This window comes from Pempheris klunzingeri, chromosome 23 (genome assembly GCF_042242105.1).
Source record: "Pempheris klunzingeri isolate RE-2024b chromosome 23, fPemKlu1.hap1, whole genome shotgun sequence".
NCBI lineage: Eukaryota > Metazoa > Chordata > Actinopteri > Acropomatiformes > Pempheridae > Pempheris > Pempheris klunzingeri.
In genome coordinates, this window is record NC_092034.1 from 9,283,736 (window position 1) to 9,301,001 (window position 17,266).

At 41.5% G+C, this 17,266-nt stretch overlaps 1 protein-coding gene across 1 annotated transcript in view; it reads right to left on the reverse strand.

The window, feature by feature from the left end:
• Positions 1-17,266, reverse strand: part of LOC139223010 (phospholipid-transporting ATPase ABCA1-like) — a 137,707-nt gene that overhangs the window by 11,364 nt on the left and 109,077 nt on the right. The window contains exons 43-48 of the mRNA XM_070854934.1: positions 13,457-13,519; positions 11,842-11,948; positions 9,207-9,348; positions 8,093-8,227; positions 6,093-6,196; positions 4,851-4,943 (exon numbers count right to left, since the gene is read on the reverse strand). Of these exons, the coding sequence (XP_070711035.1) occupies positions 4,851-4,943; positions 6,093-6,196; positions 8,093-8,227; positions 9,207-9,348; positions 11,842-11,948; positions 13,457-13,519 (644 nt within the window). The remainder of the gene's footprint in view (positions 1-4,850; positions 4,944-6,092; positions 6,197-8,092; positions 8,228-9,206; positions 9,349-11,841; positions 11,949-13,456; positions 13,520-17,266) is intronic.

Here is a 17,266-nt window from a genome sequence, read left to right on the forward strand (position 1 = left end):
AATGTAAGTAGGCATTCAAAAATGTGTTGAATTAAAAAATATGGTGTTTATCACAACTGAAGCTTGCAAACAATGTGCTTACTCACTGGGAACCTCTAGCAATGGAAAAGGGTAGAATTATCAGTGTAAAATATTGGAGTGGAAGGTCTTCAAGTAAAAATGTAGCTTAAAAGTGACAGTGTGAGCAGTTCAAGTAACTTGAGCATGAAGTTCATTCTTAACCTTGCAAATAGTAGTTCATTTAAATTAATCTTAACTTGACGTCCACTGTGAGTCCAAAGCAGAATAAAGATGGTGAATGGACCTTGAGTTAAGATTATTGTGTGCAAATAAATCCTAACAGTCCTTAGTGATAGTTTTCAGTGATTAGCAGTTGCAGTCCACCTCCGTGTGGAGACACATTTACAAGGTGCTAGCATGCAATATTGTGTTTCAAAAGCAATCTTACATGAAGGCCATCATCTAGCCTGTAAACGTGATAAGCTTTTCAAACGTGCATACCTCAACACGGACGTAATAAAGTAGCTAAAGCCATGCAGCAATTTCTGCAGGCCATGAAGGATCAAATGTCGATGCAGATGCTTGCTTTACTTGTAGGCACCAAAAAATAAGCTATGATTAAAACTTATGTCGCTACAAGAAGCGAAATCCCACATAAATTCAGATTCTCACCAATTATCATGCGTAAAGATGTTGTATACTTTGAGTGCAGACAGCTCTCAGATATGTACATTATATGTACAGTACACCATCTGTGTCTGTCAGTGTTCTTCTTAATTACACCTACGTTGCTGATGCATTGTAAACCGTAAAGGGAATTATTTTGTCATCCATCTCCGCCTGTGACACGCACTTAAAAGCCGTAAACTATTTAGTTAATGGCACACCTGCGGCGCTGATGCACAGTGAGTAGGAAGGAGTTTATTGGACTCCTCAACGTCAACTTCAGGGGATTGATCCAAACTTTTAGACACCACTCTTGTAAAAACTCTCCAGCGCCCACACCGCATTACCTTAATGCATTAAAGGCACTTTAGGCCCCACTTTTATATCATGGCGTGCTTTAAGCAAGGAGAAAATAAGACTCCAAGCTGTGGTGTGTACTTACTGCAGGTACTCTATGAAGAGGGGATATGAATGATATCAATCAGTGAAAAAATCCTGCATTGGCTAGTGGGTGTCCTTCCAAACTGACAAGATTATAGGGGAGCTTTGAAGCTGCTTTTATTGGTTTCTCCACTTCATTTGGGTTTACTTAACACCTGGGAGCTTTCATACCAGCACACTGCTGTACTAAAGCACTATTTACAGCCTCTCGCACATCTTTTTTTTAAACGTATTTATTTTCCCCCTTCCCCCGTCAGCCTTCCATAAAATTCTAGAAGTGTGATTGATTTGAGGGCCTCAACATCAGGACAGGTAAGGAGGATGTTTTTAACAGCCATGGAGGAAGATAATGAAGGGGCCTCTTGAAATGGCCACCCTGCTGTTCATAATGCACCGCCTGAATGAAATCTTCAGCCCCTCTCACATGCTGACCACCTCTCTCGCAGTTTAAATGGGCTACTTTGGCTCATTTGGGGCTTGATTGATACACAGAGGCGGGGTAGTTAAAGCGACAGAAGGGCACCTCAGTGATAAAGACAGGGTCATCACTGATCTAAAGGGGGCAGCGTTAACAAGCACTTGGATGGCTGGGTTGGAAGCCTTGCCACCTGAGAGTAGTAGAGGGAGGAATAAATAAGGGTAACATGGTGAGAGGTTTTTGAGGGAGAAGAGGTGATGCGCGGAGTGAGGGTTCTCAAAGTAGGCGGGTGAGCAATAGGGGGTCAAAATGTGAGCGCTGCCCCCGCGGTGAGATTCTGCACTGCTTTCAGGGGCTTGTGATGAGAAAGAGATGGAGATGTTGGGGAGGGGGGCAGGGTGGGGAAAAGAAGCGGCAGCCCCAGCTTTGCAGGTCAGCCTCTCACGTCCTGTGACAATGGCGTACACCACCTGCCTCTATCGCCATGCCTCCCCCCTGTACTTCAACCCCTGCTGTCTGATGGAACTCTTCCCATCTGCAAACTGGCAACAGCTTGTGCATTTGTGAGAGTCAGCCCCTCTGTTCCCACATTATGGACTCAGATGTGGAGACAGACACAAAATACTGGATGTTTCACCCCGCAAAGCTGGATTGATAAGGCCCACAGAGCTTAATTGATGGTTGATCACATGCACATCTAGGGGAGTGCGCGTGTGTGTGTTTGGGGAGGGCAACATGGTAGCACAAACATGTGGTGGGATAGTGACGAGAAAAGAAAACAGAGAAGACAGTCCTTAATTGCCTTTTCAGTCATTAACAGGGTCCCACACCTCATGAAACATTAATTACACCAAGTGCTGCGGAGATAGGGACGCTTAATTAGAAATTATTCACTGCGTGGCAAGAACTGAGCGATAGCATTTCAGTGGCATGTAAATTGTCCGTGTGAGATCTAAAATAAGCACGGCAAAAATCGGTGTAGACGTCATGCTTATCTGGCTTCCTCTCACTTGACTGTCTTGTGAAGTGTGATTCCCTTTTACCTGATAGCATGTTGAGTGAAGTAGGACACGTGTTAACCCTCCGTTCTCCTCCCGCTTCTTCCATTCCCCCTGTCGCTCCCATGGCTCTTACCTATCCTACACCTCATGTGTGGTTCATAAATTATTTACACCACACTGCTCGTCCCCCTCCAGACAGGATGTAATTGACACAGAGGATCTGTCAATTACCCTAACATCTGGGAGGGACTGATTGGTACATCACTCTCCCACTTTAGCCCTTTGCCTCTCAACTCTCCCTCATTCTCACTCTTTTGTAGCCCCCATCTCTAGTCTCTCCATGGTGAGACAGCGGCCAATGACATGACATTAACGCTCTTGATGTGAAATACCCTTGACACTGTTGCCTTCTCCTTGCTGTTCCAGGCGTTTCCTCTAATCCCCTGCACAACTTTAAAAATGGTCTGTTCCACCCCTCATCCCAGGTGTATTGATCTTCCTCTCCACCCAACGATTGCCACCACATATTCCTGTTGTGTGTGTGTGTGTGTGCGGATTGTCCTTCCTCTTACAAGATCACACAATGGAGGCGTAATAATGTCACCAGACTGTACCTAAGGTAATGGATGGGCTTCACTGTTACATGCAGGGCTTGGAGCATAAGTGCTGGCCTTGGGAAATGTCAGATGAATATCAGAGTGCTGCCCCGACTGCTAAGAGTTGAGGGTAGGGGATATCTGTGATGGAGATGTAACAAAACGCATTAAAAGGCATGTACAAAGCCTATTAAGGGTGTGCATAAGGACAAGACTGGTGGAAATAGAATTTATGGGCCTGTAGAGAAACAAGTGTGAAATAGAGATAATGGTGAAAGACTTGGGACATTAACCTAATGCCTACAGACCTGACTGTCTGCACATTTGCCTCATATATGGATCTTTTCATGTGAAATCAATAGAATCACGTTGATGAGTCGACACTTAAAAAAAAAAACTGTTTTAGCTTAGCGCATCAAAATACAGGAGGCATACATGAGACTTTATTAAATGGACGTTTTCCCATGTTTTATGTGGATGTCCAATCAGTGTTGATAGCAGTCAGCTGAAGCAATAAATAGCTAAGTGCAGGCCATTCTGACCAAGGAAGCTGAGTCCTCCTGCTGCAAAATCTGTTGTTCTTCCAGCACCGTCATATGACATGTACGGTTACGTAGTTCAGCTCCCTGCAAACTAACTATGCTTCCAATAGTGAAAATGGCATCCCAAAATAGGGTTGCAGGGAATGTTATGGCATTTTATAGTGTTTGAGAGACAGACAAGGCTGCAGCTGCATGAGCCATGCAAGAGAATATGGCCGGCGGGGGCCATCCAGAATCGGAGCTGCCGAGAGCAATCAGCAATTGGTAGTGTCTTTGCTTATTGTCCCTCCGTTGCCAAGAGAAACCCCAAGAAAGCATTAGAAGGTCCGTGCAAAGAATCCTGGTAGATATAAGCTCTGCCACCAAGGCTCGGTGAGCAAACCTCTGCTTTCTATGTTAATAAAGCACACACTGAGGTATTTATTGCTTCAGTTGACTATATTTACCATCAACACTGATTGGACAGACACATGAAACAAAGCAAGCTTTAAGCAAAGCAAATGAATACATTATTGTGACATAGTCTCTGAAACTTTAAAGTATATATAAACAAGAGGTATATATATATATATATATATATAATATTAAAAGAATAGTTTTACATTTTGGGATACTTTCTTGTCGGAAGTTATATGATAAGATCGATGACACTTTCATGTCTGTACACTAAATATGAAGCTAGAGCCAGCAGCTGGTTAGCTTTGCTTAACATTAAGACAGGAAACAGGGGAAAGCAGCTAGCTCAGATCAGTCCAAGGGTAACAAAACCCTCCTACTAGCACCTCGAAAGCACTCTGATTGTGTGACACACATTATATGCAGTTTGTTTAATCCATACATAACTTACTGCCATGTTTTTTTAAACATGGCAAACTAGGTATTTATGTGCAGTTCATCTAGAACTGTATACTTTTTGACACAATGTGTTTATTTTTGAGTATCTCTCATTGAGTCCGTCTTAGCTGCAGTAATGAATGATAAAAGAATATGAATTTCCTCGTCTTTCCTTCCCTTCTGTGAAAAACTTGAATAATGTTCTTTCTTGTCAATATATGTGGTCTTACGTTATTTATATATACAGTAAATAACAGAACACTGCAGTGTGGGATTTCTTTCAGCTCAATTCAAGGAGCTTCAAAGATTTTCCTTGGTCTAACACAAATTATGGTAAAAGAAGGACCCTTACCTGTTCTTCAGATGCTGGATGCTCCCGAAACACTTGAAGCGACCGTTTACCATGATGGCCATGCGCGTGCACAGTGCCTCACACTCCTCCATACTATTGAAAGAAAGAGAGGGGAGGGAATTTCGCTGGATAAATGAGAAGCAGGAATAATACCAGATGCTGTATTCAAGGCTAGAACATTGATCACAGATGGTTTTTATAAAGAGTAGAACTCAATCAACTTTAGACCAGATCAATTATTTTGCTGATAAAAATCTTTATCGGTTTACTGAGTCTTTTTCTTCTCATTTACAGATAAAGTATGGGTTAAAACATTTTTACATGTCTACTTTGACATCGTAAATGGACGACAAATTTGGTAATTAGAGGAAAAGGATGGGACCATCTGTAGTTCTTATTATCTCATTTTTTCTCTTTGGTGTTGGGCTGGAGCAGGAGTCATTTGTAGCTGAGGCAAAACCTGTGAAGCCTTTCTGAGGAATGGTGCAATTAGGATTATGACTTTGTAAAACCTGGTGAATCTGCCACTTAACAAAACACAACCACCTGGTCATGCCATGGACGATTGGATGCAGCTCAGCCACACTGCCCGGGACAACAACAAATGCTTTTATTTCCTCCATGAAGGGAAAACATGTAATGAGAATAATGTATTCCAAATGAAAGAGCAGCACAGATTATTCACATGCACTGCAAGGTGCACAAATGACTCCAAAGCCCAGGCAATTTGGGAAATGGAGAAATGAAAAGGGTTGTGAATTGTTAAATGTTCCATGTCGACTTGGCCCATCAAGTTTTAAGTTTCACAAATAAATTGGCTTTCTTTTACTCACTCAAAACCATGCCCAAAACTGGCCAACACTGGGGAAGAAAAAAGTTGGAAAACACTAACTTTGCTCAAAGATAATAAAAAGACTCCAGCATCGATATTGACAATTTCTCTTTTCATGGAGGAGAAAAAAAAAAAAAAACAGCAGTCAGTCAATAAGCCCTCATGCTTCATGAAAGCTTTATAGCAGCCAGTGTGTTTCTGGCAGCCAATATTAACTGCCACGCAGGAAACAATACCTTTCAACTAAAGTGTAACTTCAATCAAATATAATTACGATATTGACGGCACGTGTTCATTTTATGGACAATTTGGTTAATCTGCTTTCCCTGGTGAACAGCCAAAATATTTTGACTTCATCTTAGTGGGCAAGTCCATCAGAGAAAATCAATGGATGAAGAGTGATGTTGCACCTGTGTGATGTGAGAACAACTGAGCGTCCCTCTTTGATGATACTCAGGATGCAGTCCCAAAGGAAGCGCCGGGCTTTGGGGTCCATCCCAGTGGTTGGCTCATCCTGCAATAAATGGAATCTCTTTCATGCCCATTATATTCCACTTCAGCACATCATTTAAGAAGGTGCCACTTACCAGCAAACATTTATTTTTGACAGATCGTTTAATGGTGTGTGTGTGTGTTTGTGTGCATGTGAATAGGCATACAGATGGTCAGCAAATAAAAAGAAAAACATGGATAAATGAGTGGAGAAATATAACGAGCAGTAATAACCAACATGAAGCATTTATCACATCTTATCCCACTTGAAACAACTATGGATTTTTGGATTGACGTGTATGACAGCTCTCTCCAAAACTACCATGAAAACACCAAAAGATGAAATATTTTTTTTGCCCAATAATGGCCCAGAGATGTGACTAATCTATGCCAAGGTGCATTGAAGCTAATCCAACACATTAATAAGACACTTCATGGTGATTTTTCCTTAATTTGTCACCCATAAGCGTATGTTAACACATAGGGGAAACAGAACTGTAATGCAAAAATAGGAGATGTATAAAAATGGCACACGCAGGTAAAGTGTGGGTTAATTCTGGGTCTACCCATTTACACACAATAGAGACACATAGTGAAGCACTATCCAACATAGCACAACACACACACACACAGAATCACAGTGACTTGCTGTTTCCTTCTCCTGAGGGCTAGTCTGTCCATGCATGATTAGAGAGTGACAGTACTCAGTCCATTGGCTGGTTTTCATTCCAGGCCTGGTTTTCCCTCACTAGCAGAGTCCTACAAATCCCCAAGGGGTATTTCCATCACCGTGCCCAATGTGTCCCTGTGCAAACCTTACGTGGCACTGCCTCAAGGCCGCCTGGGCTCCCTGGGCTAGCACACAATACTGAAACTGACACAGACACTGACAACACATTATCCCACTGCCCCAAAGTGAAGGCCAGTCTGGCTAAGGCGAGTAAATAAGGAGGTTTGGAATAGTGCAGCTCGATAGGCAAAGCACTGAGCCAGTAAACAGAAACGGTTGGAAAGATTATTTTGCAAATGTAATTTATTATGGACTACTCATTACCTGACTGATTACTCATTAAATTGTTATTAGCAGCATATGCTGATGGATTGCTTTAAATCATGCAAAGTATCACATTTATTAGAGTTTACAGGCAGCACATTCAACAGCATCTCTAACATTAAAACTTATTTATATTATATGATATTTCTGCTTTAGCGGACCATGTGATGTGTTGGGTGAGACATGGGATAATAAGTAAAGATTTGCAATAATCTTAATGAAAATATATACTTTGGTGAGTCCCCTCAGGGAGCCCCCAGTGTGATTTAAGGTCATTAAAGTTTGTCCCTCATAATAACACGGACATAACTTCCTCATGCACATTAAAGCCATTTAATTGAAAGCATGTGATGCAGTGTATTCTGAGTCATGCCTTCATTAATCCTCCATCAGTGAGAAAATGCTTTAGCGCTCAGTTTTAAGTCCTGATGAATTGGAACTTAATATGTGCAAACACAGTTCTGTGCGCTCTATGTTTTTCTAAAGGAATTGGGTCTTTCTGGAAAATAATGAATTAAAACATGACCAGTGAGTGACTCCTGAAAAGTATGGTCATCTCATCCACAAGTAATGTACTTGTAATCCTATGGGAAATTCACTGAGGATTTACTAGATGGACCAAAAATCTTGTTTTTCTTCTCCTCCTCAATTGCAAAATACACGTTGCCCAAAAATGTCTCGTCTCTATCATCATCTTACTACAGTTGAGTCTGTTTGTGCTATTAAAGAGAAAACGATATGCTGTAATCAAAACACCTCCACAGCATCAATATTGATTTCAAGTATCGCACTCTTCGGACTTAATGAAACAGCAGCATATCACATTTTCACCATGTACATCACATCAGCAAAGATGTATCTCACCAGGAAAATCACAGGGGGACAACCAATCAGTGCTATCGCTGTAGAAAGTTTGCGTTTGTTCCCACCGCTGTAGGTTCCTGCTGACTTGTTGGAATATTTGACCAGTCCCAATTTCTGGATCCCCCACTCGGCCACCTTTTGAAGAGAGAAATCAAAGTGACCAAACCCATTACAGTGTCAAGAAGAGTGCTCACGTAAGCCCTATCATCAGACTCTCCGTGATGGATGATATTTTGGCTTGCATATCCTATGTATTTATGCTCTGTGGTTTTCAAGGACATGGCATGACAGCTGGCATCACTGTAAGACCTTAATCGCAGGCTGCTGAGGTGCTTTACTGTTCTTTTTGCTATTTAAACAACCTCTAGTCAATCAGAACATCACCAAATGGCGAAATATCGCCATGTCTCAACATGTCAAAATAGGACCTGCATCTAACTTCCAGTACATTTTTTGAACATACATGTGAACATTTCTGTTTACTGATTATGCAAACATGACTACACAAGGGCTCCATTTCGATACAGAGTTTCAACCAAAAAACGGCATATCACAAGGGGCCACAGTAAAATTAAGAGTTATGCTAGCAGCACAGAACTGGGTCCCTTTCCACTGCAGCTAAGAGATCAAAGGCCTGGCGCCGGGTCTGAGGCCTACGGTCGCCGCCAGCCTCTTCTTCTTTTGATCTTACTGTTGTAGAAGCGGGCGGTGCTAGAGGAGCGCAGGGAGGCCGCACAGGGCTGGCCACACCACTGGGCATGGTGAATAATGTAGAGCCATAACCCACAGCTGCTGCTTTTCTACCACCGGCCATTTTTCATTATGTATGGCTTCTTCCATTGAGGTTATCTATCACTTCGACATGTACTTCAGCATGCCCTACATGCATTCTAGTTGAAAAGTATTTTGATGGTAAAAAAAACAATAAAAACACTTTGAGAGGAAATAAACACCCCTCGAAGTCGAAGAACATTGGACGTTTTCCCATCTTTTTAAGATATTCCAATTACAACAGCTTGACAACTAATCTATACTGGCTGTTTATGTTTAAGATTTAGTGCTACCCACGTCAGCCGTGAGCAAAACAGTAAGTTAACTCAAAAAAAATGGTTACCATGGTGACCTCTTTTTCTGGTACCCCTCGTAACCTGGCGTAAAACTCCAGATGCTCTCGTCCAGTCAGCAGGTCATCAATAGCATCAAACTGGGGACAGTAGCCCAAGTTCTGGTGAACTTCCCTCATTTCTGTCCGTATGCTGGGAATGGGAACATATCAGAGATTTGATAATGGAGGTCATTAATGTTTGAAATCAAAGGTTATATTAAATGCCTTAACAAGATGGCGAGTATGATATAAATATAGAGGAACACCAAGAAGTATAAATTAATTTATGCTCCCTTTTGTATTTCAAAAGGAACTAAGATTGAAACTGATTTACTCTGGTTTCAAAAACAAAAAAAATGGCCCTGTAATCTTTTCTAGGCTTACAGTTCCAGGCATAGCAACATACACCTTCTAGAGGAAAGTAAAATAATAATAGCAGCAATTCTGGATGCGCAAATGCCCTTTCGCAATCTATAATATTAATACTTTCCCCACCTACAGGCAACAAACGTTATAGCTGCTTTTTTCAGCTGCATTGTCTTTTATTAAAGATAATATTGGGTCTATTTTTTCCCCTCAAATGTTATTTTCCAGGAGCATTGCTGAGCCTTAGGGAGGATAAATGTGATTTAATGTGTCTAGAGGCTGCTGGATGTGAACAAGGCCATAGTGATCTGAAAGCTTTGCTGATCTAATATTTTGTTTGGTTTTAGCTTTGATAAAGGTTCATGACAACACTAAATTATGGAGCCTTAACCTTTGGGTTGTCCCTATCCCACCACAGCATTTAAATAACTATACATTATACAAAGAATTAACCTTTAACACCTTCAATTAACAGCATTCATGCTTTTAGACCCAATAACACAATGATACTAATAAGAAGAGCAAGAAGAAGAAGTCACAGTCAGCATGTAGCAATAACCAGTAAAACAGCTCAAGTTAAGGATAGAATAAAGGTAAAGCACAAAAAGGAAGATAAATAGCAGGCCACAAGGTAAAAGTTACTTTTGAGAGATGCTTCAAAAGAGGGCAGCCTAAGTTCCACAAGTAGGTTATTCGAAAAAGGTTTGATCCTTGACAGCGTAAACGTGTCACAACTGATCTTTAGCCTTGGCCGGGGGAATAGCTAACAAGGACTTATCAGAGGACCTTAAGCTACGGGCTGGTGAATAATGATTTAAAAGCTCAGTCAGGTAGCTCAGTGCCAAATCATGCAGGGCCTTAAAAGTCAAGATTAAAATTTTAAAATCTATAATAAAACCAACAGGCAGCCCTTGAAGGTTAGGTAAAATAGGGGAGGTATGATCTTGCCCTTACATTTCTATGATTTTATATCATCTCGTCTTTTCAGATTTACTTGCCAAACTGAAAATCTACCTGCTTGTGGAGTTTGGTGGGTGATAAATCCGTACCCTATTCTGATGCACGTGACTGTCGTTGTCATTGTCGTGTCTCCCAAAAACTGTCCTTAATGTCATTGTGATTTGATGGATACTTTTAACCTTTGGCTTGGCCTTTCCCCTAACTAAACACCAGCTGGCCGTGGCTTCATGTTCAGAGTACCGCAATGACATCTAACTTAGAAAGAACATGAATAAGTGTATTTCCAAAAAACAATAATTGAAAATTTGTGGATGTAGCTGAGAGGCCCTAACAGAATCACAGCCAAGGTAGTCCACTGCTACTGTCAGTTGATCTTCCATAACAACAGCCAACAGAACGCTAGCTTTCATAATCTATTCCTTGTAAGTGTTGTGAGCACACAATCACAGATAAAAGAAACAATTATCTGCAGAACTTCTATTTATGAGATGCTGCTTCTTCTTTTCTGCCGATCATCTTTCTTGCCATTGCACAGAAAGCGTAATGAACTGAAAACAGAAGTGTGGGCGTACTCACATCTGTTTTTCTCTCTTTTCAGTTTTTGTTTCCCCTAAAGGTCTCTAGGATTTTTTCTTTGATCTCCGTTACCCACATTAATCAACATTTACACTGCTGTGTTAGGCCTTGCTCTATTCAGCTCTCTGTCTTTGTTGAACACAAAGTCAATTACTAGATGTATAAATGAACACCTATAGCAACCGTTGCGATGCAAAACCAATCACAGCTCACATTCAACCATGCCCACGTTTGTTGTTTATTCCTAAAAATAAGGAGGTGCAAGCCTTCCTTCGTTCACTCAAATGCTTGAGTCTCATATTGCTGGTGTCAAGGTATTTATTTGGCATGTACAAAGATTTCTTATGACTGATTCTGTACGGCAGAGACAAAAAACAGAGAAAGGTACAGGGCGAAGATGTGAAAAGGAATGAAATATGTGTAAGAGGCAGGAAGAAAGCGAGAGCAGATTCTCCAGAATTTCTGAGAATATCGCAGCGAGGAGACATGAGAGAACCAAAGTTGAAAAGGCAGAGACGGCAGAATGTATAAGAGATATCGAAACTACCTAGCCAACAGAAAACAAAGTGACTGAGAGTAAGAGAGACAGAGAAATAGAGAGCTACGTTAGACCGAACAGGAGAAGCTGAGAAAGGGTTTGAGCTATAAAAAAACACCTCAGCTGAGTTCCCATCTGAGCAGCCATGTTGGGTGGCTAATTATGATGAGTTACTTGGTGCACTAGTGGGAGTTGGAGCCTCACCTGTATCCATTTAGGAAGGCCTCTCCACCGGAGACTGGGATGTCTCCTGTCAGCATCTTGAAAGTGGTAGTTTTACCAGCCCCATTGATTCCCAGCAAGCCGAAACACTGACAGAGATAATGGGGAGGCCTCCATTAGGAAAACAATGTTTTGTACATAGATGCCTCATTGGAGAATAGACAGGAAACAATGGTGTTGAATAACATTTCAAGTATTGTGTATGTAAATGAGTTTTCTTTTGAATAAATATCATGCATTAACCCCTTCAATTAAGTTTGTCTATAGTCAGTGTAAATGTTTGTTCACTACATACAATTGAAATAACAATTTATATAGTTTGCATGACTTGGGTGAGTGTTTAGCCAAATAAGAAATTGATATATTTCTGTACACAAACAAACCAAAACAGCAAACACTAAATCAATGCGGCGGGCAGACATGAGCAAATACTCTAAAAACCTGACTATTCCCAACAGCGTTTCTTCCTGCCGGTGCAAATTTCTACAACAAACACCATCCCTTCCCTGTCTTTTCGTCCTGATGGTGCTGATTTTACTTCCCTCTGGAGGGCATGCAGCAGTAGGTTGTCTCTGCTGAGCCCTACGGTCATGTGACCCGCCTTAGGTGCTCTGGCTCCGGCATAAATATTTGATTTCTGTCATTCATTGATCCCTGCTTGTTTGTGACCTGTGCTTGTGAATGCATAGAGGAAGGCTAAGCTTGATGTAAATAATGCATGGAAATGCAGTGTGTGATCAGCAGAGCCCCCTGAATGACAATATTCCACTGGCATTTACATTGGGCTTTGAGTAAACAGTGGCAGGAGGATGGATACCACTGGAAAGCCCACCAAGCACGAGTCCCTGTCAGCATTTGAGATTATGTTTAAGTCAAGCTTCCAGCGGTACAGTGTGTGTATGTGTGTATGTGTAATGTATGACATTTTATAATGGGAAAGGGTGCTTTACACTGACAGTAGATCAATTTTGCACCAAAATTGTGTAAGCTTACTTTGTTGTATTTAGTTAACTTGGTTTCCCACTGGTATTTTCAAAGTGTATTGAACAAAACATCATGCCTTTGCTTCCCAGACTCAGCTGCATTTCTGCTAGCCTGGTTTTGTGTTTTTAGCACACACAAGCTTGGCAGTAGCATAATGGCAGAAAACAAACCCGATAAGGAGCTTAGTGTACCTCTTAATACTTTCTCTAAGCAGCGATATTTTGATTTGACTCAGTAAAAGGGAAAGTCAGAGCCAAACACTAATTCAAATCTTCAAGAAATAACTGTAAACTGTAAATCAAAGCCCAGACAGAGAATCTCTGTCACTGCTCCCTGTGTAAGAGCAGGGAGCAGTGAGTCAATGCAGTCAATATTTTGTAAATACTATCATTAATATTCAAATTTTAGTTGATTGTGTGTAAGTTAGTTAATTGATATCCAATTGTTACTTTCACAGGCAACAGAGGATGAAATATTTTCTCCCATATATACTGATTAATTTTGAAAAGCAATAAAGCCTGTGAATGCAAAAAAGTTCGGTAATATGGACAAAAAGCAAACAGACTATAGGCTCGAAAAGTGTGCTTGTGCGATTCAGCAGCATTTGACTCACCTCTGCGGCAGGCACGCCCACACATAGCCTGTCCACAGCGGGGGTGTTCTTCCGAGGGTACACCTGCAGAGAGCAGACAATAAAATGAATCAACAAGCCAGCCAGAGAAAGAGAGAGAAAGACGGAGAGAAGGCAGGAGGCAGGGAAGGGTGGGGAGCAGACAGTGAGAAAAATAGCATGAGAAAATATGGAGCGATGGGCCAGAGCAGCAGGGAGGACTGGAGATGGAGGAAGAAGGTGGAAAATGAAGGAGGGAGAGAGAACGTGAAGGAAACTAATTTTAACAAGAAGGGATAATTTGCAACATTTAGAGCGAGCCAGATGGGAAAAGGTATTAAAAAAAAATTTAGATAGTTGCACAGGGGGGAGAGGAAGAGGACAAGAACATTAGCATTTGTGACTGCAGTGACAGTATTCATGAGGAAATCTGTCCCCACTTTGGTACCACTTCAGTACCCTCAATAACCTTCAACACACTCACAAGTCACCCATTATTTTATGTGCGAACACCAACTTTAGATACGTTCTCAATACAGAGACGTGGCACTAAGAGACCATGCTGTCATTAATCTGAAAAAGTACTTCAATTAAATCAATCAATTAAATGTGGTACAAGTAGATAACAAGTCTTAAAATTTACAGCTACACCAGGGACTGTGTATGGACGTGACACTTCCACATCCAGCGCACACAGAGCAGCATTACTGTGAGCTAATAATCCTCCTCCAGCCTCTGCACACAGGAGCTCCCCCAGGTCACGTTCGGGTCAAGGGGTCCAATTCAGGCCAAGTGTGAAACCTAAAGTTGGGGGAAGCCTTGCTCTGCCTTTGGTACACAGTTTAGCTGTTTGTTTGGAAAGACTGGCATCCTCTAAATAATGAGAGAAGTGCTGTTGCTGAGGTTACCAAGGTCACAAGGGATAGATGTGTGTGTTCCAGACATTGCGAGATAGACTCCTGTTAAGAGAAACATGCCGATGGCGACCTGTAGATCCATACAGAACAAGTGTTCTGGGCTAATGGAATGGCCATAGTTCCTTTTTTAGAAACCAGGGAACCAATAGACTGTTCACACATATTTATGGTACATACAGAATGACCACATTTGGACACTCAATGATTCTGACATGCCTAGCAGGGGTTAAGAGATTGATCAAAGGAAGCAACCTTCAGAGTATCGGGCTGTGTTCACACTGTGTTGATATTTTCTCTGGTATAATTGGCCGAGCATTAATAAACTTTGTTACCTTAGACATCAAAGAGTCTAGACAACTTCTTCAATGATTTCCATCACAGTTAGAGCCACCTGATGAATTAAAGTCCAGTGTCCACTCTGCTTTTAGCTCTGTTGTTGGTCTCCACCAACTCCTGAGGGGTATATCTGACCCATTAGCTACTAAATGCTCCACTGTGTTTTTCACCTGGTAGTCACTAACTTTGTTTGTCTTCCATTTGTTTGCTGAACAACTAGTGTACAGCTTTTTATTTGTTTTGCTGAAAACAGTTGTCTTTTGTTGATGGAAACTGATGAGAGCTGTAAGAGTCACTGGTTGTAAAACAATGAGCTGAAAGTAGTTGAAACTTTCTGTAAGGCAGAGGGGAGCTGCAGTTTTGGGGATAATTCTCTGTGTGGCTTAAAAAAGAAAACGAGACCCCACGAGATGCAGAATCCCATCTCGTAGGACAAAGAGAATGCAACTCCTCACATTCGGATTGTTGGCCAGTATCCTGCTAAGATCATGTGGCGACATTGGAAATGAGAAGGTGGTTGATGTTTTCCACATCTCACTTGAAAACTTTCCATGCTGCATTCCCATCCTCCCCTGCTGACCGGCCTCATGCATGCACATTTACATTCAAGTCTGCATCGTCTGAAAATCTCACCAGAGGAGGTAAAGAAACCCCACTTGAAGTGAGCATGATTTCTTACCATCTAAAAGGGAAAAAAAAATAAAGCAAAATAAAAACATTCGACAAAATAAGGTATTTAGTATGTAGTAAGGTGTTTTTCCAAATCCAAGACTATGTTAGGGTTTTGATATGTTTTCAAAGTAGTTCCAAAGCAGCGTTGTCTTGCTCTAACACAAAAAGACAAGACAAGGCCTTTGTTGTTGTTGCTGAGTGTGACAGTAAAGACATTTAGCATTCAGAATCAAGGACAGCACCGTGCCCCTTTGAGTTATGAAAAAGTCACTAGTGTTGGCTGTTTTTTGGGTTTTAAAAGTTGAAAACATAGTTCCCGATGAATGCTGAGTGTGTTTACGTGCCTGTACGAGAGTGTCAGAGACTGGAACAGTGAACGTTCATTAAAACAGGAAAGTGACAGCGAACGTTTCTCAGTATGAAGGATACATTTCCAGTAGAGAATCTCTAGACCTAGTATCCACCATTAAAATGAGTCAGCTGTCCCAGCTGTATCCAGAATGCTACCAGGCAAATGTATATTTAGAACTGCCACTTCAAGCCTGACAAACAATGACGTTGCATTTATTTCACAGTTGGCACATCAAACGCATTTGATAAAAGCAGAAGTTGCACAGATCCACCATTCTTTCAGTGCCATCTGGCAGCTGCACTCTGTACTTATCAACCTGGATAACACATACCACTTTTTAGTGATAGTTTGCAGTGCTAAAGCTACATCAAAGCAGCAGATACACGTAAGGAGGAAGGCAATTAAAGGATAATTCCCCTCTGACTGGAGCACCACAGCAGCTGTCATGATAAGCAGGCAGACATCTAATCAAATGAGACAGTTGAGAGAGTGTGGTGGCGGCAGTAGTGCAAACCTAAAATATAGATTTAAGTTGGAAAATGACAAGCTTCAAAACCTAAATACTACAATTCAGGTACTAAACCATGACACTCACTGACACTGCTTTATTTAATAAGAATTCGACAATATATAGTCCATTGATTCCTTCCCTTTTTTTCCGTGACAGGTTCTAAATGTTTTCCTTTTAACTGATTTCAAACTGGGCATTGCTAAACACTGGTAACAGTATAAGCTGTGGTCCTCTACCAGAGACCTGGGAGTTTAAGGGGTTTTGTGCAGTATGTTTATAGGACTACGCTCTTCTGGACAAAGACCTCAGATGTTGAACCTGGTATCTGCTGGAGCCGCTCTCCAAGTTTGTGGGTCACAGCCCGCAGTGCTCCGATCACCACTGGCACCACTGTTGCTTTCGCTCCCCACGTCTTTTCTAGCTCTCACTTCAGCCCTTGGTATTTTTCAAGCTTTTCTTCTGATGTTGCTGTTGCTCGGGATTGCTACATCTATCACCACCGGCATGTTCTGTTGTTTCTTATGAGCTCACATGTTGTGTTTTGATGCATCCATATATCCCACATCCTCTGTATGTAGCCCCTCTCACTGAGGTTACTTCTATAGTAGCATTCCAAAAAGGTCCATATTCTTGGCTCTCTTCCATTTATGTTTTGTTCCAGTAGCCCATTTCTCACACAAACACACATATATATACATATACATATATGTATTTGTATGACTATATATATAGCGTTTCTATGACTACAACTTACTTGCATACTTGTAGTATACCAGGGTGCCACTCATCATTCATTGATCTCCTAATTTCAAACAGCTGTCACAAGGTTCTTTAAACTTTCTCTGTCAACTTAGTGAGTGACTGGAAGGTTAAACTGACAACACTGGGCCTGAAAAATGCTCACAGACGGCCACACTTCCATTACAGTCTTCATCGATTACAGTGCAGATGCTAATGCAGCAGCTAAGTGGAGGCTAGCAGGTGGGGCGCATAGCAAAACACTCCTGTTTAGAGCCGTAGCAAAA